The 23,456-nt window shown below is 43.9% G+C and overlaps 1 protein-coding gene across 1 annotated transcript in view; it reads left to right on the top strand.

Annotated features, from left to right (window-relative positions):
- LOC141134461 (proteinase-activated receptor 1-like) overlaps positions 1-11,320 on the top strand; it is a 28,746-nt gene extending 17,426 nt beyond the window's left edge. The window contains exon 2 of the mRNA XM_073623994.1: positions 2,430-11,320. Coding sequence (XP_073480095.1) covers positions 2,430-3,640 — 1,211 coding nt within the window. The 3' untranslated portion in view covers positions 3,641-11,320. The remainder of the gene's footprint in view (positions 1-2,429) is intronic.
- Positions 11,321-23,456: the final 12,136 nt, after the last annotated feature.

Genomic DNA, 23,456 nt, shown 5'->3' with positions numbered 1-23,456 from the left:
CATGCACATCTGCAAGCGGCTTTGCGTGGAGGACAGGCTAAAGGGAGAGTATCATGTAGCTTTAAATAGTCCATGTTGTAAGCTTTTTTACAAGGTTTACTTTTTATTTTGACATGTAGTACATTTTTATATAGCTTTCACATTTTTACCAGCTTGGTATTCCATATTTGTGGTATTGTATTATATATAGAGATTTGTAGAACAGCTGCTAGATGGAACTCTCAGTGTCTCAATGCAATTAAAAAAATGATTCTACTGTATTGTGGTGTTTGCCCAGGGATCCTCCGTATCCCTAATGCTTTTCACTGAAGTCAATGATTCTGGCTTTCATATGTGGCCCAGAACAAAAAGCCCCACAATGATGAGTGCCAAATGGGAGGGTCTGGTTCATTATAATCCCCTGCTGCACTCTGTGTTCTAATGAGGAAAGTTGTCATGTCTGCATGCCTTTTAGATGTAGTTCATGGCAGACAATTAGGTTGTCCAATATTGTAGGAAAATATGTATTCCATCTGTGTACTTAGCTGTCTAGAGTTCAGATTTCATTTTGCGGGGCCCTGCAGGTCATTTTTGTAAATCGAATGACGTGGGATTCCGTATGTTGGTCTATTTGAAGACCTGGCAGACACTCATGTATTTACATTGAAAAGTGTTAAATGTATGGAAAGAACAGTTGTAAGCCCCGTAGGATATACAGGAAGTACTGTTTGTCAGTCAAGTAAAGGTTCAACAGTCCACACATTCCTTGCATGGTATGTACAGTAATCAAATTGTATTTTGAAAGTGAATTTATTTTCATTACTTCCTTTATTCGTTTAACTGCTTCCTATCAGGCTGCACAAGTTCTCTACAGTAGATGGATTGTATGATATCTGAATTTTACAGATAAAGCAAAGCTTTCTGAAAGAGGAGCTCCAGTCAAAAACTGTAACTGCTGACTTTTAATAAACAGACACTCGCCTGTCCCATGATCCAGCGGTGTTCTCACCCCAGTCGTGTTCTCCCTGTGTACTCCCTTGCCGGAGCCGGCATCTTTACTGTGGACACCCGGCTTTGACAGCTTGCGGCTTCACAGCCGGGTGTCCACTGCGTGTGCGCGAGCGGCGCTGCACTCTGTGACTGGTTCCCAAGTCTTCTGCGACCTGTTATGTGTCCCAGAAGACTTCAGGAGGGAAGAGGGAAGGAGAACTTCTGAAGTGGGACCAGGTACCTGTCAAAATAGGGTACCCCCTCCTCCCCAAAAGCTCAATTTCACAAACAGGAGCCGGGGAGGAGGCCTTAAGAGCTCCAGTCTCCCAGCCTTGCGGCTTCACAGCCGGCTTCACAATGCGCATGCACCAACAGTGCTGCACTCTGTGAATGGTCTTGCAGTCTTCTGGGACCTGTGATGTGTCCCAGAAGGCTACACGGGAAGAGGCGGCAACTTCTGCTCAGATTGCCACAGCAATCCTGATGAAGTGGGAGTGGATACCTGTCAAAACCAGGAACCCCCCCCCCCCAATAACTGGGCAATTGTTAGAGAGAAGGGGGGGGGGGGGGAGGATGCAAGCAAGCGGAACTTCCCCTATTTGGTAAAGTTCCGCTTTAAAGTAAAAGTTCTTTCTTGGATAGAGTGGAGAGGGATTGGAACACCTGTCGAATTTTTTATTGCTGTCTGTGCCCTCATTAGGGAGACTCACCTCTATTAGTCCTTTTTACTATTATTGTCCTAGTGACCTCTGTCAAGATGGAAAGTGAGGGGAAATCCAAAATATTAGAGTTGTCAGTGGAACACTGGTGAACTTTTTAGTCTTATGACAAGTGTCTTAGGGCCCTTTTCACACGGCCCACCGATAGGTTCCAACTGTCAGTTTTTCAGGCAGACCCTATTGGACCATCCGTTGCCCTCTATGGTGCAGCAGGTGTCAATGGACATGTGTCCGCTGACATCCACCGACATCTGATCCTGTCCGCTAAAAACAGACTAATGGGGGTCAGTTCCCCATTGATCTGGCAAGTCCGTTTACATCCAACCACCCATAGAGGACAGCGGGCTGTGTCTGTGTCCGCTCTGCGTGAGTGGACATGGACCAGCCTTCTGCCTGTTCAGCCAGGATCAGCGGACAGATCCCCCCCTCCCCAACTCCAGCGGAGCCCACCCCGTGTGGAAAGGGGCCCAAACCACTTGGTGAGATTTTCTCTCATTCCTGTTGCTTCTCCAGGACAGGAAAGAAAGGCAAATTTCCCCAAGTGAGACACAAATAGCAAAAAATAAACTGACAGGGGTTTTGGTCCTTCCTACCTCTACTACAACTAAAAAAAAAAAGTGACTATACTCACACTGTAGATAATTATTATTATTATATTTTTTTTAATGTAATATTCTTCTATGATTGGAATGGACCCCCATTCTTTTCAATTCTTATTAACTTATCCTTAATTCATTTCAGGTAATAACAGTGGCAATCCACGAACTTTTTACAATCCTGGAGAGTCTGTTGATGAATATGTTGATGAAGGCTTTCCAGAAGATGCAATAGATAACATTGACGATTTTCCGGATGAGGCCATAGATGCATCTGGAGAAGAATCAGGAATGGAGCCCACACAGCCTCGCACCCGCAGTAACGTTAAGGAAGTAACAAACATTACAAAGCAGTTTCATCTGTATCTGACTAGCCCACTATTGACCAGATTTGTACCATCGATGTACACCTTGGTATTCGTTGTGGCGCTTCCTCTCAATGTCATGGCTGTCATCATATTCTTGTTTAAAATGAAGGTCAGAAAGCCAGCCATTGTCTATATGCTGAACCTGGCCATGGCTGATGTCCTCTTCGTCAGTGTTCTTCCCTTCAACATTGCTTACCGATTTGCAGGAAATGATTGGCATTTTGGACCTGCCATGTGTCAGTTTGTCACTGCAGCATTTTACTTTAACATGTACTGCTCCATCCTACTCATGACAAGTATCAGTGTGGATCGGTTCCTAGCGGTTGTTTATCCAATGCATTCTCTTTCCTGGCGCACGATGGGTAGAGCCTGGCTAGTCTGTATCTTCATCTGGATTGTATCCATTGCCAGCAGTGCACCTCTTTTAATAAGTGAGCAGACTAAACATGTTGCCTTATTTGGCATCACCACCTGCCATGATGTACAAGACCTGAAGGACCTCAGGGGTTTTTACCTGTACTATTTTACCACTTTCATCATAGTCTTCTTTGTATTACCATTAATCATTACAACAATCTGTTATATTGGCATCATTCGCAGCTTGAGCAGTAAAAGCATTGGGACCTCATGCAAGAAGACCCGAGCCTTAGTCTTGGCCATTGTGGTGCTCTGTGTTTTCATCATGTGCTTTGGGCCCAGCAATCTCATCTTCCTAATACATTATTTGTACTTCAGTCATGGAGCCAACCAGTCTCTGTATTTTGCCTACATCCTTTGTGCCTGCATTAGCAGTATCAACTGCTGTCTGGACCCGATTATATATTACTATGGCTCCACCCAATGTCAAAAGTACTTGTATAGTTTGGTGTGCTGCAAGAAGTTAGCTGAGCCTGTAAGCAGCAGTGGTCAGTTAATGAGCACATCAGGCAAAAATGAGACAGGCGTCAGCAGTGCAAAAAATAGCATCTACCGAAAACTTCTGACATAAATTTTACTTACCTGGTTTTGCTGAACAGTTGTAGACTTGCACTTTCCTTTATGCACAGTATAACTTATTTCATGTGACTGTGTTGCTTGGGCTGGTCCTTATAGATCAGATGTTTTCAGTTCACATGATCAACACACCTGTGTAGATAAGTTTAATACAAAAGATCAGGTTAAAAAATGTATTTAAAAACCACCCAGTTGGAGTTTGTGTTAAGAAAGTGCTTTCAGTGTAGATCAGCCTTTCTCAACCAGGGTTCCATGGCACCTTAGGTTTCCTAAAGAGATTGCTAGGGATTCCTAGAGCAATGACCTGTTTCTGCCTCTCCAATAAGTAACCACCGACAGCAAATATCTTTTTATCTATCTGTAATGGGGGTATTCTTCCCAATGACACCAAATGTAAGGAGCATTTTTCCCTCTCACCATCATGCTAATGTACTGTAAGCTGCAGAATTAGTCATTATAAACAGGTTCCCTGAGACCAGAAAATTATTTCAAGGGTTCCTCTGTGTTAAAAAGGCTGAGAAAGGCTGATGTAGTTAATTTTGAAGCAGGAGTAATTTTACAGTTACCTATTACAATCATCATATGTCATTCCCCTTACCCTAGTTTGTGGGTGACAGGGTGAGATGGTTAACCCAGCATACCTTTCTTAGGCTACAGATGAAGGACTTCCCATTGGGATTCCACTGTGTTCCCAGGCCAGATGGAATGTGTAATGGGAGATTGTATTCTGGATTTAGCTTTGGGCCTCCTAGGGGACACCTGTGTAAGATATTTCAGAAAGGAGCTTCTAGATTTCTGAACATCTAGTCTTTCAAGGGACAACAACCCTAGGGAGGTTCCATATTCCACTATGTGTATGTGTAAGAAGAGTCTTCTAGCTAATGATGATAGAAGAGAATATGGGCATGGATGCACTGCTAAGCTATCAGCCACATCCTAATATTTACCTCACTTTTATAAGAACTACTTTCATGAAATAAACATATTGAATGAGTCTTATTTTCTGTCTAGGAACTGAACTTATTTAACATGTTGTTTTTTAAACGAATAGGGGCTCTGTAAGGATGGTATAACGAGCATTGATACATTTCAAAATGGTGTTAAAGTGATTTTAAGTGCAGTAAAAGTCACACCATATGAATTAATAGGGCACTACCATATCACTTTCATTTAAAAAGCGTGGACAAAGACAACTGGCTTCCTGTCCTAGTTTGGCTACCAAGAGCTATTTAGTGTATCAAACCGTTAACAAAGATGCCTGGTCTCATCTACATGTGCACTACTCTACTGTATGCTATGTATTATGAAATAAACATAGAAACTCTTTTAGTAACAAATTATTTACATTTATCTCATGTTTACAAAGCTTTAAAGACTATTGTTCCCCTTAAAGTTTACAGACTATTTAAAGTTATGCTAGTAGGGAAGTATAGTACCAAAAGGTAATGGATCAAGCAGAATGGGGAAACCAGAATAGTGTCTGATGGAGAAAAAAATAGGACTGAATTGCCATTAGGAGTGATATTTGCTTATATACTGAAGTATAAATACAGTATATAACAAAGTGTTGAGATGAACTTTTGATATTGACAAAATACTTATTTTCCACCATAATTTGCAAATAAATTCTTTCCAAATCAGACAATGTGATTGTCTGGATTTGTTTCCACATTTTGTCTCTCATAGTTGAGGTATACCTATGATGACAATTACAGGCCTCTCTCATCTTTTTAAGTGGGAGAACTTGCACAATTGGTGGCTGACTAAATACGTTTTTGCCCCACTGTATACCTGCCTTTGTTCTTCTCCATTACCTGGTGGTTTGATAGGGCTAGTAGTTTGCACAAGAGAGATGGCAAGAAGTGACCAAGACAATACATGTCTAATAAGACTGTACTTGCTAAAAAAAAAGTCCATAGCATGAAAAAAAAAAACGAATAGAAAGCTGCTATGTATTATGTCCCGTACACACGGTCGGATTTTCAGACGGAAAATGTGTGATAGGACCTTGTTGTCGGAAATTCCGACCGTGTGTAGGCTCCAACACACATTTTCCATCGGATTTTTCGACACACAAAGTTTGAGAGCAGGATATAAAATTTTCCGACAACAAAATCCGTTGTCGGAAATTCCGATCGTGTGTACACAAATCCGATGGACAAAATGCCACGCATGCTCAGAATAAATAAAGGGATGAAAGCTATTGGCCACTGCCCCGTTTATAGTCCCGACGTACGTGTTTTACGTCACCACGTTCAGAATGATCGGATTTTCTGACAACTTTGTGTGACCGTGTGTATGCAAGACAAGTTTGAGCCAACATCCGTCGGAAAAAATCCTAGGATTTTGTTGTCGGAATGTCCGAACAAAGTCCGACCGTGTGTACAGGGCATTACACGTTTGTTTCTATGTTTAGATACACTTTAGCACGAAATCTGCATTTCATCCTTCCAATTGTCACAACTATATATAAACATTGGGCTAGTATACTGGAGTGGATGTAGAATGCAGGAACCATTAAGTCCAATATTAAAGTCATCAGGTACTTTAAACCCTTTACAACAGCATTATGCATAGCACAGCTGATGGGCCTTAATGCGCAGCCACCACATACACTAGATTACCAAAAGTATTGGGCGCCTGCCTTTACACGCACATGAACTTTAATGTAATTCCAATGTTAGTCCATAGGGTTCAATATTAAGTTGGCCTACCCTTTGCTGCTTTAACAGCTTTAACTCTTCTGGGAAGGCTGTCCACAAGGTTTAGAAGTGTGTCTATGGGAATGTTTGACCATTCTTACAGTAATACATTTGTGAGGTCAGGCACTGATGTTGGAGAGAAGGCCTGGCTTGCAGTCTCTACTCTAATTAATTCCAAAGGTGTTCTATCGGGTTGAGTTCAGGACTCGGTGCAGGCCAGTCAACTTCCTCCACCCCAAACTCACTCATCCATGTTTTTATGGACTTTGTTTGTGCACTGGTGCACAGTCATGTTGGAACAGGAAGGGCCAACCCCAAACTGTTCCCACAAAGTTGGGAGCATGAAATTGTCCAAAATGTCTTTGTATGCTGACGCCTTAAGAGTTCCCTTCACTGGAACCAGTGACTGACCTCAACCCGATAGAACATTTTTGGGATGAATTAGAGCGGGGACTGCAAGCCAGGCCTTCTCTCCAACATCAGAGCCTGACCTCACAAATGCGCTTCTGCAAGAATGGTCAAACATTTCCATAGACACACTCCTAAACCTTGTGGACAGCCTTCCCAGAAGAGTTTAAGCTGTTATAGCTGCAAAGGGTGGACCAACTCAATATTGAACCCTACAGACTAAGACTGGGATGCCATTAAAGTTCATGTGTGTGTAAAGGCAGGTGTCCCAATACTTTTGGTAATTTAGTGTATATGTGTCACTAACATCTTCTGGAGCGCACTCAGTTGGTGCCCCATAACCTTGGCCGACCTGTCACCGATATCTCATGGTCAACTACCAGTGATTGGGAACTGGTAAAATGGGCTCCTGATTATTTGATCTCTGTGGAGCCAGTATAAAAATATATGGGAGCCCCTCCTACCAGCGTTGCATCCCAAGTCAAATTTTTTTATATTGACAACAGTAGAAAATCTGAACCTTCCCTTCTCAGTAATTACAAATAGATATGACACCTTTCAGATAATGTTTAACACAGCTACCCTGAAAAGTGAGTTTATATAACTGCTCTGACTGTATATGAATCAAAGTTTACCTAATCAACCTCATGTTCTTTCTTCAAAACTTTCCATGAAGGACTTTTTCTCTATGAATATACAGAAAATATATCATGTGTTGTGTACAGTATGAGTGTCTCTTAGTAAAGTTACATGTTTCACTGTCACCTTTTCTAAATATTATTGTGTGAAATGTATCTAGCGAGGCATTGTAATGTAAGCTATGTGAAGCTGTGACCGAGTAATAATTAATGCAAATTCTTCTATATGTTATGACTATTAATGAAAAATGAAAACCACAAACCACGTATTGTATTGTATCCTGCTGTACTCATTTATCTTCTATTCACGTAGTTGTGGCTTGGTGTTTATATCATTATTTCCTGTATTATAAACAGTATGAGGTACAAAATGTATCTATAGCCCACACATACTCTGTCCTCTCTGGGATGGCATTGTGTCAATGTTCTGTGTAGATTTTAGAATCCACTTCAGAGCTGGTCTCTGCAAGATAAGAATGCTGAATTGAAGATAAGCCTACTTCCAAATGGAAATTTTTTCCCCAATTCCTGCGCTTAATGATAAAGTTATCCTTACCGTATGGGGGTTTACATGGAACATTAAAGTGATTGTAAAGGATCGTTTTTTTTTAAATGACAAACATATCATTCTTAGTTCAACTGTGCAGCTCGTTTTGCACAGAGTGGCCCTGAACATCCTCTTCTGGGATACCCCGGTGGCTCTCGTGGCTCCTCCTCGCATCAGATAACCCCCTAGTAGAAGCGCTTTCCCGAGGGGGTTACCTTGTGGGCACGCTCCCGAGTCCAGCATTTGCGTCCACAGACACGAATGCCGGACTCGGCCCTGTCCCCTGTGCCCACATCATTGGATTTGATTGACAGAAACGGGAGCCAATGGCTGCGCTACTATCAATCTATCCAATCAGGACATGAGACACCAGCTAGAGCTGGTGTGCTTGTCCCCAGGGAGAAAAAGACTGGGTTCAGGTAAGTAAAACGGGGGGCTCTGGGGGCTGCAGCATGAGAGAAGGTTTTTCACCTTAATGCATACAATGCATTAAGGTGAAAAACCGTGAGGGTTTACAACCCCTTTACTACCCAATTCCCCTTCTCGATGATAAAGCTATCCCTACCATAATGGGATTTCTAGACAACATTACTTCCCAGGTAATGTGCTCAATGATGAAGCTATGCCTATCTTAAAGGAGAAGTACAGCCAAAGCTAGTGTGTCTGTACTTCTACTGTGGATCAGTGTAGTTTGTTTTGCACTCCTGTGATGTGTTTACAGCAGACAGCGGGCTAAAGCTCGCTGTCAGCTGATGTCACAGAGCCGGTCCAGGCTTGGGAAGGATTGCGAATATATGGTCAGGATTGGCCCAAATGCCTGGACTGGCACCTGGCTCTGGCTTTCAGCAAGCCTCTGAGAGCCTGAGCTGGCCGCTCCCACCCCTCTAGTGAGCGTGGGGGAGAGGAAGGGCAGGGTCAGAGCAGAGAGCCATGTACATCTACTTTAAGGGACCCAAAGATATTAGATGATGATCATCAAATCTGGATTTTGTGGCTTGATGTAGCCCCCACTGACCTGCTGTCTATGGTGAAGTCAGAAAATCTACAATTGTTGTTGCCTCCACTCCACCATAGAGTAACTCCACTTTTGTTGAGAAAAAAAACATTGCCCTCTGGGTGATCTATGTACATTACATCTACATTACAATGATTTTGACAAACTTTGTTGCAGATTCCTACATTTTGTTATTCTGAAGAAATCCCAGTGCGTTTGTCTGTGTCCATGTTCAGAGTGAGTCTAATGGGAATGGTTTCCAAGTTATCTGCATCCCTTTAGACCTGATTTCCTATTGGGAGTATCTCACTAAAAATGACATTTTTGTTGCAGGGGATGCCTAAAATCTGACTTGGTGCAGACTTCTGGGAAAATCAGTGAGCCAATCACACAAGCAGGAAACTACATACCTGGGGAGTGTTCTGTACACAGCCATATTGTGACTTGTGTCACAATTGTATATGCTGTATTATTTTATTTTTTTTTATTGGCTATTTTTCCCCCCAGAAAAGTGGAGTTACCCTTTAAGCAGTGACAAATCACCCACCAGGTCCACTCATTTCCTCCACCCTCTTATTTCTGATGCCTTAAAGCTGTCAATCATGCATGCACATCTGACCACCCTTGTAGGTACAAGAAGCTGAAGAGCACCTTAATCTCAAGGCAGCACATGCATGCTCTTCTAATGGACCACTAATAAAGTATGTGTATAAATGTATCTGCTCCCATTGGGGCAGCGCAGGTGTAGTAATCATCAATATCTGTGTATAAACTCTGGAGTGATTAAGTGAAAAGAACCCTAAGACACCTTTCACACTGGGGTGGTTTTCAGGCGCTTTACCGCTGGAAATAGCCTCTGCTAAGCGCTTGAAAACCCCCTCCCATTCATTCAAGTGTGACTTTTCACACTCTGGCGGTGCGCTTGCTAGACATTCTGAAAAGTCCTGCAAGCAGCATCTTTGGGGTGGGTTGGGAGCGCTGTATTTATCGCTCCCAAAACGCCCTGCCCATTAGAATGAATGGGCTGCGCTTCTGAAGCGCCACATCACAGGGGGTTAAAAGCGCTCTGCTAGTGGCCGAAAAGTGGCGCTTACACAGCGGTAAAGTGTGAAAGGGGTCTTAAACAAGTGTTAGCAGCCACTGAGCAGTACAATTGGGAAGTACTGGTCTGGAAAGTACTTTTTTTTTTTCAACCTGACATGCCTTGTATGAAGTTTGAAGGTTCTCCCCATGTTTGCTTGGGTTTCCACAAGGTGATCGGTTTTACTCCCACAATCCAAAAACCTACTACTGTTATGGTAATTGCATTGCTCCTAAATCCCTCTGGTGTAGGTAGAAGTTAGTGGCATGAGTCTGTGAAAGACATTGGAGGACAGTAGGGCATTGGTAAACTGTGACTCATGTGAAATTATCTTTATGTTGCTTAGTATGTTACCACTAAATAAGGGCAGGAAATAAATAGAATTAGCTGTGCAACCTGCTAGCCGGGATTCCAATGAATGTATTTTTGGGCTTGCAAGGTAGTTTCTTACTTCTTAACTGTTCTTAAAGTGAAACAACTTATGTGGGATCCCAGAATAATAAAGATTTTGGAGGTCCATGGAAAGTGGTATTCTAACATTTCCTTTTTTTCTGATCTAGAATAATGAGGATTGGACTGACTTTTGAACCCCAGTGTTGTTAAGTAATTTATCTTCCATTCTTCTGCTTTGAGATAAGAGGTTGTGACTCTTAATAAAATCAAGGAAATGTACAGTATAAAAAAGGTACTGAATCTAAAAACTTCATTGGAAGTTAAAGTGGTAATAAACCCCAAACCAAAAATGTAATGTATTGCAGCTTACCAATCATTAGATGTGGTGGCTGCATTCATTTTTCTTTTTTAGGTCTTTTCCGTTCTGTTTTCACCTGGTGATCTGGCCAGTAATTAAGGGTGTATTAGGGTGCCCCCACTCTGGATGAAGGAGCACAGGGAAAAGAAAAAAAAATAATTGGTAAGCTACAATAAAATAAATGTTTGGTTTTGGGTTTAATACTGCTTTAAAATATTCATTATTAAAACTGCATATTATTTATGGTGCATTGAAACGTTTTTTCCCCTCCTTTTAAATGTCCTCCAATGTATTGTAATTCCGTTAATCTGAACGTTTTATACATCAGGTATTCACATCATTATTTCCCATCACCAACTGTCTTTACTGACTGTTTGTTACATTGTATTTAGTGTATATGAAAGGTTTATGTTTGCACAGGTTTTCTGTAAATATACAGTATGTAAATACTTTGTTTTCAGAACATTTTGTATTGTGTGTCTATTTAATATACTGCATACCTTTTGTCTCAAATCCTCTGATGCATTTACTCAAATAAAGTAATGTACCATTCAGTGTTTGTTTTTATTGAGTATTACTTTATTAGTGATCACACGTATCAATCCGATTTCCTGGCAATTAATCTAATTTTGCCAACTGTATAAACAGAATAGTCAGTTTGAGTTTACCCAAAGGTCAGCAATAGTTGATGAGCAACTTTCAATGTGTTTGGTAAGAATATCAAATGTTTCTTTTGGGCTGGACCGTCTTTCCATAATGTTCCTATGTTTGGTTTGGGCTAACAAAAAAATGAGGGAATAAAAGGAAGTAATAAAACAACCCCCCTGTCCTTTTTACCCTCTCTTCTGTCTGCTGGGTCCTCCACACAAAAACATACCCACATTCCCCGCAATCCAGCAATGTTCTGTAGGGATTGCTGCTTCCCAGTTCCATGCCCCATCTTATTCTGGCACCATAAGGGGCCGGTTTTCTCTTTTGATGTCTTGCAGCCAGCCCAGTGGTGGCCACTCCATCAGGGGCGTTGCCCCCCCCCCATCCATGGGTCTGGCCCCCTGATCTACATGCAGGGATGCTGGACTATGGATTCCAATGACGAGGGTGTATTTTTTTGATGCACATGATTAGAGCCAGAGGCTCTAATAGACTTCAAGACAGGGTGGCCTCGGGGCGCAGAGCACTGCGCTCCAATCCCACCCAGTTGTGTGACACTAGCGAATGAATATTCGCTATTCTTCCTCATTCTCCTCCTGGCCAATCAGATAGCCCCTATTGGCCGGGGAGTCTTCGGACTCCCTGGCCAATCGTGTCACAGGACACACTTCTGGTTTCCAATTGGCCAGAAGGAGAATATCTGTGTGTTCACCGGTGCGGCCCGGCTCTTCCTTCTCCCTGCCGCTGTGCCTCTTACATGCCTCCACAAGGTAAGGCACTCTTTGGGTGACCTCCACTATTTGTCGCGGAAGGGTGGGGGGTGATCGCCACCGCCTGTGTCTCCCGCGGGGGTGTGGGTAGTGTTGTTTGTACCACCCCCCCAAAAAATAGTGAGCATCAGGCGCCACTGGCACACATGCACCACAGCATGCCATTAGGGCGTTGGCTGCAAAGGCCAGGCAGAGACAGCCAGCCCTCCTCATAATGCTGTGTGTGGTGCATGCGCAGTAGAGTACCCAGAGGAGGGGAGATAAATGAAAGAAAGCAAAGGCAGACTAGACATCAGTCTATAGGCCCCATACTGTTTAAGGGCCCCGCACCAACGGATCAAAATAATATTGATTTGATCGTGAATGAATATTACAATGAATATTACACACTACAGCCCATTTAACATGGTTTCATATGGGACACGCTCACATCTTTCCTTTTTCAGATGTAAAACTTTTGGGTGTTTGCAGCCATCACCTTGGCTGCTGCTTTTCCTAGGTTTTGGTGGTGATCTCTTTCTAACAAGGGGCATTGCAGAGGGGGCTCCTTCTGTGTGCCCCGCCTTGGTTCACTCAGCTCCCGGGTGGAACCTTTGCTGTGTGGCCTTTCCGCAGTGCAGGAATTCAGGTGTCATTGAGCCAACTTATTGGCCTCTTATCTTCTTTCAGTTATCAGATTGTAAAAAAAATGTTGGTACAACCTACGTCTGTGTAATGTACAGTAGTGATGGTCATCTCCATCTAGCAGCCGACCTGCACATTAGTTTAATGTTATCTCACTACAGCATGCGCACAAGAAACCTCCAGAAGCCTGCGAGGGGGACCCCAATGTTACAACTGCCTAGGAGCCACCACAGAGTTTAATCCAGCACTGGGCATAGTATGTGTGTATATATATATATATATATATACAGTATCTCACAAAAGTGAGTACACCCCTCACAATTTTGTAAATATCTTATTATATCTTTTCATGTGACAACACTAAAGTAATAACACTTTGCTACAATGTAAAGTAGTGAGTGTACAGCTTGTATAACAGTGTACATTTACTGTCTCCTCAAAATAACTCGACACACAGCCATTAATGTCTAAACCACTGGCAACAAAAGTGTGTACACCCCTAAGTGAAAATGTCCAAATTGGACCCAAAGTGTCAATATTTTATGTGACCACCATTATTTTCCAGCACTGCCTTAACCCTCTTGGGCATGGAGGTCACCAGAGCTTCACAAGTTGTCACTGAAGTCCTCTTCCACTCCTCCATGACGACATCACTGAGCTGGTGGATATTAGAGACCTCGCTCCTCCACCTCTAGTTTGAGGATGCCCCACTGATGCTCAATAGGGTTTAGGTCTGAAGACACGCTTGGCCAATCTATCAACTTTACCCTCAGCAAGGCAGTGGTCATCTTGAAGGTGTGTTTGGGGTCATTAGCATGTTGGAATACTGCCCTACAGCCCAGTTTTCGGAGGGAGGGGATCATGCTCTGCTTCAGTATGTCACAGTACATGTTGGCATTCATGGTTCCCTCAATGAACTTTAGCTCCCCAGTGCCAGTAGCACTTATGCAGCCACAGACAATGACACTCCCACCACCAGGCTTGACTGTAGGCAAGACACACTTGTCTTTGTACTCCTCACCTGGTTGCCGCCACATACACTTGACACCATCTGAACAAATACATTTATCTTGGTCTCATCAGACCACAGGACATGGTTCCAGTAATCCATGTCCTTAGTCTGCTTGTTTTCAGCAAACTGGGGGCTTTTTTGTGCATCATCTTTAAAGAGGCTTACTTCTGGGACAATAGCCGTGCAGACCAATTTGATGCAGTGTGCGGCGTATGGTCTGAGCACTGGCAGGCTGACCCCCCCACCCCTTCAACCTCTGCAGCAATGCTGGCAGCACTCATACGTCTATTTCCCAAAGACAACCTCTGGATATGATGCTGAGCACGTGCACTCGACTGCTTTGGTCGACCATGGCGAGGCCTGTTCTAAGTGGAACCTGTCCTGTTAAACCGATATGATCTTGACCACCGTGCTGCAGCTCAGTTTCAGGGTCTTGGCAATCTTCTTATAGCCTAGGCCATCTTTATCTAGAGCAGTAATTCTTTTTTTCAGATCCTCAGAGAGTTTTTTGCCATGAGGTGCCATGTTGAACTTTCAGTGACCAGTATGAGAGCGTAATGCCCTGTACACACGATCGGACATTGATCGGACATTCCGACAACAAAATCCATCTGATTTTTTCCAACGGATTTTGGGCCAAACTTGTCTTGCATACATACGGTCGCACAAAGTTGTCGGATAATCTGATCGTTCTGAACGCGGTGACGTAAAACACGTACGTCGGAACTATAAACGGAGCAGTAGCCAATAGCTTTCGTCTCTTAATTTATTCTGAGCATGCGTGGCACTTTGTGCGTCGGATTTGTGTACACACGATCAGAATTTAAACGATCGGATTTTGTTGTCGGAAAATTTTAGATCCTGCTCTCAAACTTTGTGTGTCGGAAATTCCGATGGAAAAAGTCCGATGGAGCCCACACACGATCGGAATTTCTGGCAACACAATCTGCACTTTTTCCATCGGAAAATCTGACCATGTGTACAGGGCATGAGAGTGATAACATCAAATTTAAAACACCTGCTCCCCATTCACACCTGATACCTCGTAACACTAACGAGTCACATGACACCGGGGAGGGAAAATGGCTAATTTGGCCCAGTTTGGACATTTTCACTTAGGGGTGTACTCACTTTTGTTGCCAGCAGTTTAGACATTAATGGCTGTGTGTTGAGTTATTTTGAGGGGACAGCAAATTTACACTGTTATACAAGCTGTACACTCACTACTTTACATTGTAGCAAAGTGTCATTTCTTCAGTGTTGTCACATGAAAAGATATAATAAAATATTTACAAAAATGTGAGGGGTGTATTCACTTTTGTGAGATACTGTATATACAGGTATATACATATGTGTGTATATACAGGTATATAAATATGTGTGTATATACAGGTACTGTATATAAACGTGTGTGTGTGGCAGAGTGGCTTTATGTTTTTTTGGTAATGTATGATGCAACAAAAACTTCAGTTTATTTCTAAATGTTTATTTTTTTCTGTTGACTAACTGAACTGAGTGCTGGGGAATTTTTGCTTTGTTCAGTGTATTTCTCTATCTACGTGCCCCTTTTTCGTTGCTAGTAATACATTGATTTGGGCAGCTGCCAATGTTAGGGTTTATTGGACACACGGCAATAATTATGCCCCATAAGCTACTTTGATTTGGAATTTGAAATGTCCATTTTACCAGATTACATCAAGAAAAAGTGACCAAGCTCAAGAAATCTAATAAAAAAAATCATGAACAGTCTATGAATAGGGAACTCAAGCCACATCCCAAATTATTGGAGAAAAAATGGAAGAGTGTGCCCCAGGGATTGTATGGGCGAGGGATAAAACCAAGTAGGAAACTCTTAGAAAAAAGAAAATATTAAAAAATTTTATTATACAGACATACTTCACATAAAATCTTGGTTATAAAAAGATAAAGAATATGGTCATGCTATAACATATATACAGCTAGCTTCTGAATCATACGAAAGGTCTCACAGTAAGAGGCCAAAATGAATCATATGAAATTCAGGAAACCCAACCTGTTTCAGTGTTATTTGTCCGAGGCGGACATGCAAGGAAAACAGAGCTTCCCCTCATTTCAGATCTTCCCCTCAGATTTACAGCGACTGCACCTCCAAGTGCACTTTGTACTTGTAGTTTGCTCTTGTAGTGCAACGAGGTAACCTGTGACATGTCCCAGATGATTGCCGAGAGGGAGGCGGGAGAAGTGATCTTCCTTCCGGTGCCGCGGTGTGCCGGGAGGAAGTCGGACTTGGGACCCACGAAAAAGAGGGTACCGGCTCCCTCCCCCAAAAAATGACATGCCACATTAATGACATGCCAAATGTGACATGTCAGGGGGTCACCCTCCCTTAAAACGGACGTTTCATTTTTGGGTGGAACTCCGCTTTCAGTTGAATATGTTTGTAAGTTGGAACAGGTACATTTTTTAAGTGTACTCCAGACAAAAAAAAAAATGTTTTAACGTTTTTTGGATAGCATAGAGAAAGGTAACACCCCTGTAACATTTGTTTTACTGTCTGTGCCCCCTAAAGAAGATTTCACATCACTTTCTTTCCCTGTGACAATTGGATTTTGAAAATGTTGGGTTGTTGGAGAAATGAGAATTGGTGATAACGCATCAGTGGAGACACCTTTTTCCCATATTAACTCTTACAGGAGAGAATTTCTCTTCCTAGTGGTAGATTTCCTCTCACTTCCTGTTGTCTCCTTCTGTTTGTAAGTAGGAGTTGTTTTTAAGTCGGATGATTGTAACCCGGGGACCGCCTGTATATAACCACTTCAAGACTGCCCTATAGCAGATTCACTGCTACAGGGTGGACATTCTGTGTATATATATATATGTGTGATTCTGCATTTACCCACAGGGGGCGCGTGTGCCAATGGAGCGCTTCTGCTGTGATTAGTCACAGCAGAAGCCGAACAGCGAGTGCTGTGGGAAAAAAGGATATAAATGTGATTGATGGACAGCATTGCATGACCACGCAACTGTCAGTTAAAGTAATGCAGTGCCGTATTGCAAAAAACTGCCTGGTCATGAAGGGGGGGGGGGGGGGGGGGGTAATCCTCCAGAGGTCAAGTGGATAAAAGATATTAAATCAACAAAGCAAAACAATCTAACAGACAAAAATTATAACCGCATAAAACTATTGCTCATACAAGAATTTAAAAACTGTAGTCACCTTTCTTTTTGCCCCCCACTCCCCAATCCTTACAATTCTGGTGAGTGCGCATGTGTGACAAAGTGCTCTGCCCAGCCTTCAGGTCCTGCAATGAATAATACGAGGTAAGCACACTGATTTTTGACCAATTTTGTGTTGGTGCTCCGGTGACAATAACATACTATCAATAATTTCAGCACCTAAAATTTCATTTATACATATATATCTCCGAGTATAGGTTTGCATGGCCAGTTTCTGTTGTGCAGAATTATTGGGGCTAGTGTGGTTGTGTAAAAAGGGGATACAGGCACACCATGTATACATAGTCTCCTCCAGCCTGAATCTGATTCAATGCTTGTAGTCATAATGAAAAGGAGAACTGAAGTATCACTAGGTATGCAGGAGGAATACCCAGAGGTGCTATTTTTACTTACATAACATATAATTAAGATCCATATATACAATAAATATATATATTTTTTTAAGTTTCACATACATGTGGGTCTGTTAAATATACTTTTGAAAGCATTCTGGTATATCTGTTCAATAGAATGGACAAAATGATCCTGCCAATTCATGGTGGCTAGCATTGTACTATGGCTGAAGCTGTCTACTAATAAGTTGTATATCTACATTTTTTTAATGAATTGGCGACACCTAGTGGTATATTTATAAAATGCAACAAGATTTCATTGACACCAGCCACCATATCGCAGAAAAAATCCTCCCTGTTAACTGTTAGGTAAGCCAGCTTCATTATTCACAGATCTACAGTAAGCATAGTTGTTATGCACCTATATATCATATATCAGCAAAGAATAATTACTGTGCAAGCACCACATTCTAACAAAGCACCAATATTATCTTTATGCCTGATTCTAAGAGCAAGCACTATTCAATTAAATTATGCAGTCATGCTAAAATATATATACAGTGGGTATTAAAAAGAATCATCCGCCTTTAAAATAATCACATTTTGTTGTTTTGCAGCCTGAAATGAAGGCAGTTTTTGTTTTATTCAGCTGTATTTACTATTGAAACTTATAACATCCAAGAGAAAGATATAACACCAACATGTCAGGAAAAATAAATCACATTGAATCACTGAGTTGGAAAAAGGATCACCCCTTTGTGTCAGTACTTTGTTGAACCACATTTTGCTTTTATTACAGCCTTTAGTCTGTTGGGATATGTCTCTACTAACTTTGCAAATCTAGACTTTGCAATATTTGTCCATTCTTCTTTGCAGAACCGCTCAAGTTCATGTAAATTTGATGGTGACCATTTGTGGACTGCAGTCTTCAAGTCATTCCACGGGTTTTCAATGCGGTTTACAGTAGGGATGCACAGATACCATTTTTTTTACGAGTACCGATACTTTTTTTTTAGTACTCGCCAATACCAATTACCGATACCTACCGCAATTGTTTTGTTTTCACTTCAGCTGTCAGTGAAATGTGTAAATATATGTTAATATACATATATAAAAAAATATTCACTAACAAAGCCAAAAAAAAAAAGTTTTAATTGTTTATCGTTTATAAAATAGACGTGAACACCAAAAAAAAAAAAAAGCAGGAAAATATTAATTAAATGGAGGAGAATAGGGAGTTAATTAAGGCTGATTAGAGTAAATTAAGGGTAAAAAAGGGGTTAAAAAGAGGAACATTTGTTCATCCCTTTGATCTGCAGAAAGATACAAAAAGAAACAATGTTTATTTTTATTTGGCTGAACAATGTTGTTAATAAACATTGCTGGCTGCTTTTTTTTTTTTGACAGCTCCAATTACCAGACTTCTTTAAGACTTCGGCTGTCAACAGGGGAGACCCAATGACAGCTCAAAGAACCGAGCCTGAAAGTATTGGTTTCAAGTATCGGTGCATTTCCATGAGTGCTGATACTTGTGCAAATACTCGGTATCAGCACCAATACTGATACTAGTATTGGTGCAAGCCTAGTTTAAAGGGTAAAAAAATAGCAAACAAAGAGAAAATAATATAGCGTATACAATTGCAACACAATCCATATTGTAATTAAATGTTATTAAAAATGACCTTTCCTTTTCAATCTGCAGCCGCTGTAATTTTCTGAAAATGCAATGCAATATCACTACCTGGAGGTGTTCTGTACACAGAATGCCCCCCAGAAACATAATTTCCTGCTTGTGTGATTGGCTCACTGATATTCCTATAAGTCTACACTAAGATACAAATCAGATTCCAGGCATCCCCTGCAACAAAAACGTCATTTTTGGTGAGATACTCCCAATAGGAACACATCTAAAGGGATACAGACCCTGCCACTTTCCTCATTAGTGCGCTGCAGGTGGACAGCTGATTGATAATTATGAAACCACTCCTATTAGACTCACTTTTCCACATGGACACAAAGAAACACACAGGGATTTCTTCAGAATAACAACAGATTGGAATATGCAACAAAGTTTGTTAAAATCCTTGCACTGTACATAGATCACTCAAGGTGGAATGTTTTTTTCCTCAATAAAAGGAATAACACTTTAAGTCTAGTCTCTGAATAGGCCATGCACGGGCATTCACCTTTTTCTCCTCCAACCACTGTGTGGTCATTTTTGCTGTGTGCTTTGGGTCATTGTCATGTTGGAAGGTAAACCTTCTTCCCAGGGGAGGGCTGGCAGCCTTAGGCCTGGGGGGCAAGTTCAGTCAAGTGGCCCATTGAACCAGAGAGAGAGAGAGACCGCTTGACACTGCCTGTACAGAGAGAGAGAGAGAGAGAGCGCGTGACACTGCCTGCACAGAGAGAGAGAGAGCGCTTGACACTGCCTGTACAGAGGGAGAGAGAGAGAGAAACCGCTTGACACTGCCTGTACAGAGGGAGAGAGAGAAACCGCTTGACACTGCCTGTACAGAGAGAGACCGCTTGACACTGCCTGTACAGAGAGAGAGACTGCTTGACACTGCCTGTACAGAGAGAGAGAGAGACCGCTTGACACTGCCCGTACAGAGAGAGAGAGCGAGACAGTGTTGACACTGCCTGTACAGAGAGAGAGAGAGTGAGACAGCGCTTGACACTGCCTGTAGAGAGAGAGAGCGAGAGAGTGCTTGACACTGCCTGTAGAGAGAGAGAGAGACCACTTGACACTGCCTGTAGAGAGAGAGACCACTTGACACTGCCTGTAGAGAGAGAGAGAGACCGCTTGACACTGCCTGTACAGAGAGAGAGCGAGAGCGTGCTTGACACTGCCTGTAGAGAGAGAGAGAGAGACCACTTGACACTGCCTGTAGAGAGAGAGAGAGAGACCGCTTGACACTGCCTGTAGAGAGATAGAGACCACTTGACACTGCCTGTAGAGAGAGACCGCTTGACACTGCCTGTACAGAGAGAGAGCGCTTGACACTGCCTGTAGAGAGAGAGAGAGACCGCTTGACACTGCCTGTAGAGAGAGAGAGAGAGACCGCTTGACACTGCCTGTAGAGAGAGAGAGCGAGAGAGTGCTTGACACTGCCTGTAGAGAGAGAGAGAGAGACCACTTGACACTGCCTGTAGAGAGAGAGAGAGAGACCGCTTGACACTGCCTGTACAGAGAGAGAGCGAGAGCATGCTTGACACTGCCTGTAGAGAGAGAGAGAGAGAGAGAGACCACTTGACACTGCCTGTTGAGAGAGAGAGAGAGACCGCTTGATACTGCCTGTAGAGAGATAGAGACCACTTGACACTGCCTGTAGAGAGAGACCGCTTGACACTGCCTGTACAGAGAGAGAGCGCTTGACACTGCCTGTAGAGAGAGAGAGAGACCGCTTGACACTGCCTGTAGAGAGAGAGAGAGAGAGACCGCTTGACACTGCCTGTAGAGAGAGAGACCGCTTGACACTGCCTCTACAGAGGGAGAGAGAGAGAGACCGCTTGACACTGCCTGTACAGAGGGAGAGACCGCTTGACACTGCCTGTACAGAGGGAGAGAGAGAGAGACCGTTTGACACTGCCTGTACAGAGGGAGAGAGAGACCGCTTGACACTGCCTGTACAGAGAGAGAGCGAGAGACCGCTTGACACTGCCTGTACAGAGGGAGAGACCGCTTGACACTGCCTGTACAGAGGGAGAGAGAGAGAGAGACCGCTTGACACTGCCTGTAGAGAGAGAGAGAGACCGCTTGACACTGCCTGTAGAGAGAGAGAGAGACCGCTTGACACTGCCTGTAGAGAGAGAGAGAGACCGCCTGACACTGCCTGTAGAGAGAGAGAGAGAGACCGCTTGACACTGCCTGTAGAGAGAGAGAGAGACCGCTTGACACTGCCTGTACAGAGGGAGAGAGAGAGAGACCGTTTGACACTGCCTGTACAGAGGGAGAGAGAGACCGCTTGACACTGCCTGTACAGAGAGAGCGAGAGACCGCTTGACACTGCCTGTACAGAGGGAGAGACCGCTTGACACTGCCTGTACAGAGGGAGAGACCGCTTGACACTGCCTGTAGAGAGAGAGAGAGAGACCGCTTGACACTGCCTGTAGAGAGAGAGAGAGAGAGACCGCTTGACACTGCCTGTACAGAGGGAGAGACCGCTTGACACTGCCTGTACAGAGGGAGAGAGAGACCGCTTGACACTGCCTGTACAGAGGGAGAGAGAAACCGCTTGACACTGCCTGTAGAGAGAGAGAGACTGCTTGACACTGCCTGTAGAGAGAGAGAGACCGCTTGACACTGCCTGTACAGAGGGAGAGATAGAGAGACCACTTGACACTGCCTGTAGAGAGAGAGAGAGAGCGCTTGACACTGCCTGTACAGAGAGAGAGACCACTTGACACTGCCTATAGAGAGAGAGAGAGCGCTTGACACTGCCTGTACAGAGAGAGAGACCGCTTGACACTGCCTGTACAGAGAGAGAGAGAGACCGCTTGACACTGCCTGTACAGAGAGAGAGAGACCGCTTGACACTGCCTGTACAGAGAGAGAGAGAGGGAAACCGCTTGACACTGCCTGTACAGAGGGAGAGACCACTTGACACTGCCTGTACAGAGGGAGAGAGAGACCGATTGACACTGCCTGTAGAGAGAGAGACCGCTTGACACTGCCTGTACAGAGGGAGAGAGAGACCACTTGACACTGCCTGTACAGAGAGAGAGAGACCGCTTGACACTGCCTGTAGAGAGAGAGAGAGAGAGAGAGAGAGACTGCTTGACACTGCCTGTAGAGAGAGAGAGAGAGAGAGAGAGAGAGAGCGCTTGACACTGCCTGTACAGAGAGAGAGACCGCTTGACACTGCCTAGATAGAGAGAGAGAGAGAGAGAGAGAGGCCCGGATTTATTCCCTTTGCCGCCCCAAGGCTGAGTCCTTCAATGCCGCCCCCCCCACACACACACCACCATTCACGTCCTTTATCGATGACTGCTACACATGAGAACACTGAAAATAACTGGCTTTAATTGTACAGACTGAAAATACTTCAGGGTAAGCGCGCAAGGGGTAAGGATTTTTCGTGTGCAATTTTTCAGGGCAATCGCTGGTGTTAGTGCTTCAATCATCCCCGGCACCATGGTTTGTATGGTGTCAGGATGATTGAAAAACATTATTTCTATCATTACATTGTAATATAAAATGAAATAGTTCAACTCACCATAATGCAGAATCATTGGGAGCCCTGAGCGTGTCACTTGCCACCATCTCTTGTCACTTGACACGCTGCCTGCCACCAGATGGAGATGTCACTTGCCACTATGCCTGCCACCAGATGGAGATGTCACTTGCCACGCTGCCTACCACCAGATGGGGAAGTCACTTGCCACGCTGCCTACCACCAGATGGGGAAGTCACTTGCCACGCTGCCTGCCACCAGATGGGGAAGTCACTTGCCACGCTGCCTGCCACCAGATGGGGAAGTCACTTGCCACGCTGCCTGCCACCAGCTGGGGATGTCACTTGCCACGCTGCCTGCCACCAGATAGGGGAGGTCACTTGCCACCATGTCTGCCACCAGATGGGGATGTCACCTGCCACTCTGCCTGCCACCAGATGGGGATGTCACTTGCCACGCTGCCTGCCACCAGATGGGGAAGTCACTTGCCATGCTGCCTGCCACCAGCTGGGGATGTCACTTGCCACGCTGCCTGCCACCAGATAGGGGAGGTCACTTGCCACCATGTCTGCCACCAGATGGGGATGTCACCTGCCACTCTGCCTGCCACCAGATGGGGATGTCACTTGCCACGCTGCCTGCCACCAGATGGGGAAGTCACTTGCCATGCTGCCTGCCACCAGCTGGGGATGTCACTTGCCACGCTGCCTGCCACCAGATAGGGGAGGTCACTTGCCACTATGCCTGCCACCAGATGGGGATGTCACTTGCCACGCTACCTGCCACCAGATGGGGATGTCACTTGCCACACTGCCTGCCACCAGATGGGGAAGTCACTTGCCATGCTGCCTGCCACCAGCTGGGGATGTCACTTGCCACGCTGCCTGCCACCAGATGGGGATGTCACTTGC

The sequence above is a fragment of the Aquarana catesbeiana genome, linkage group LG01 (genome assembly GCF_042186555.1).
Source record: "Aquarana catesbeiana isolate 2022-GZ linkage group LG01, ASM4218655v1, whole genome shotgun sequence".
NCBI lineage: Eukaryota > Metazoa > Chordata > Amphibia > Anura > Ranidae > Aquarana > Aquarana catesbeiana.
Note: the sequence above shows the minus strand (reverse complement) of the source record. Positions and strands in the feature narration are given on the sequence as shown.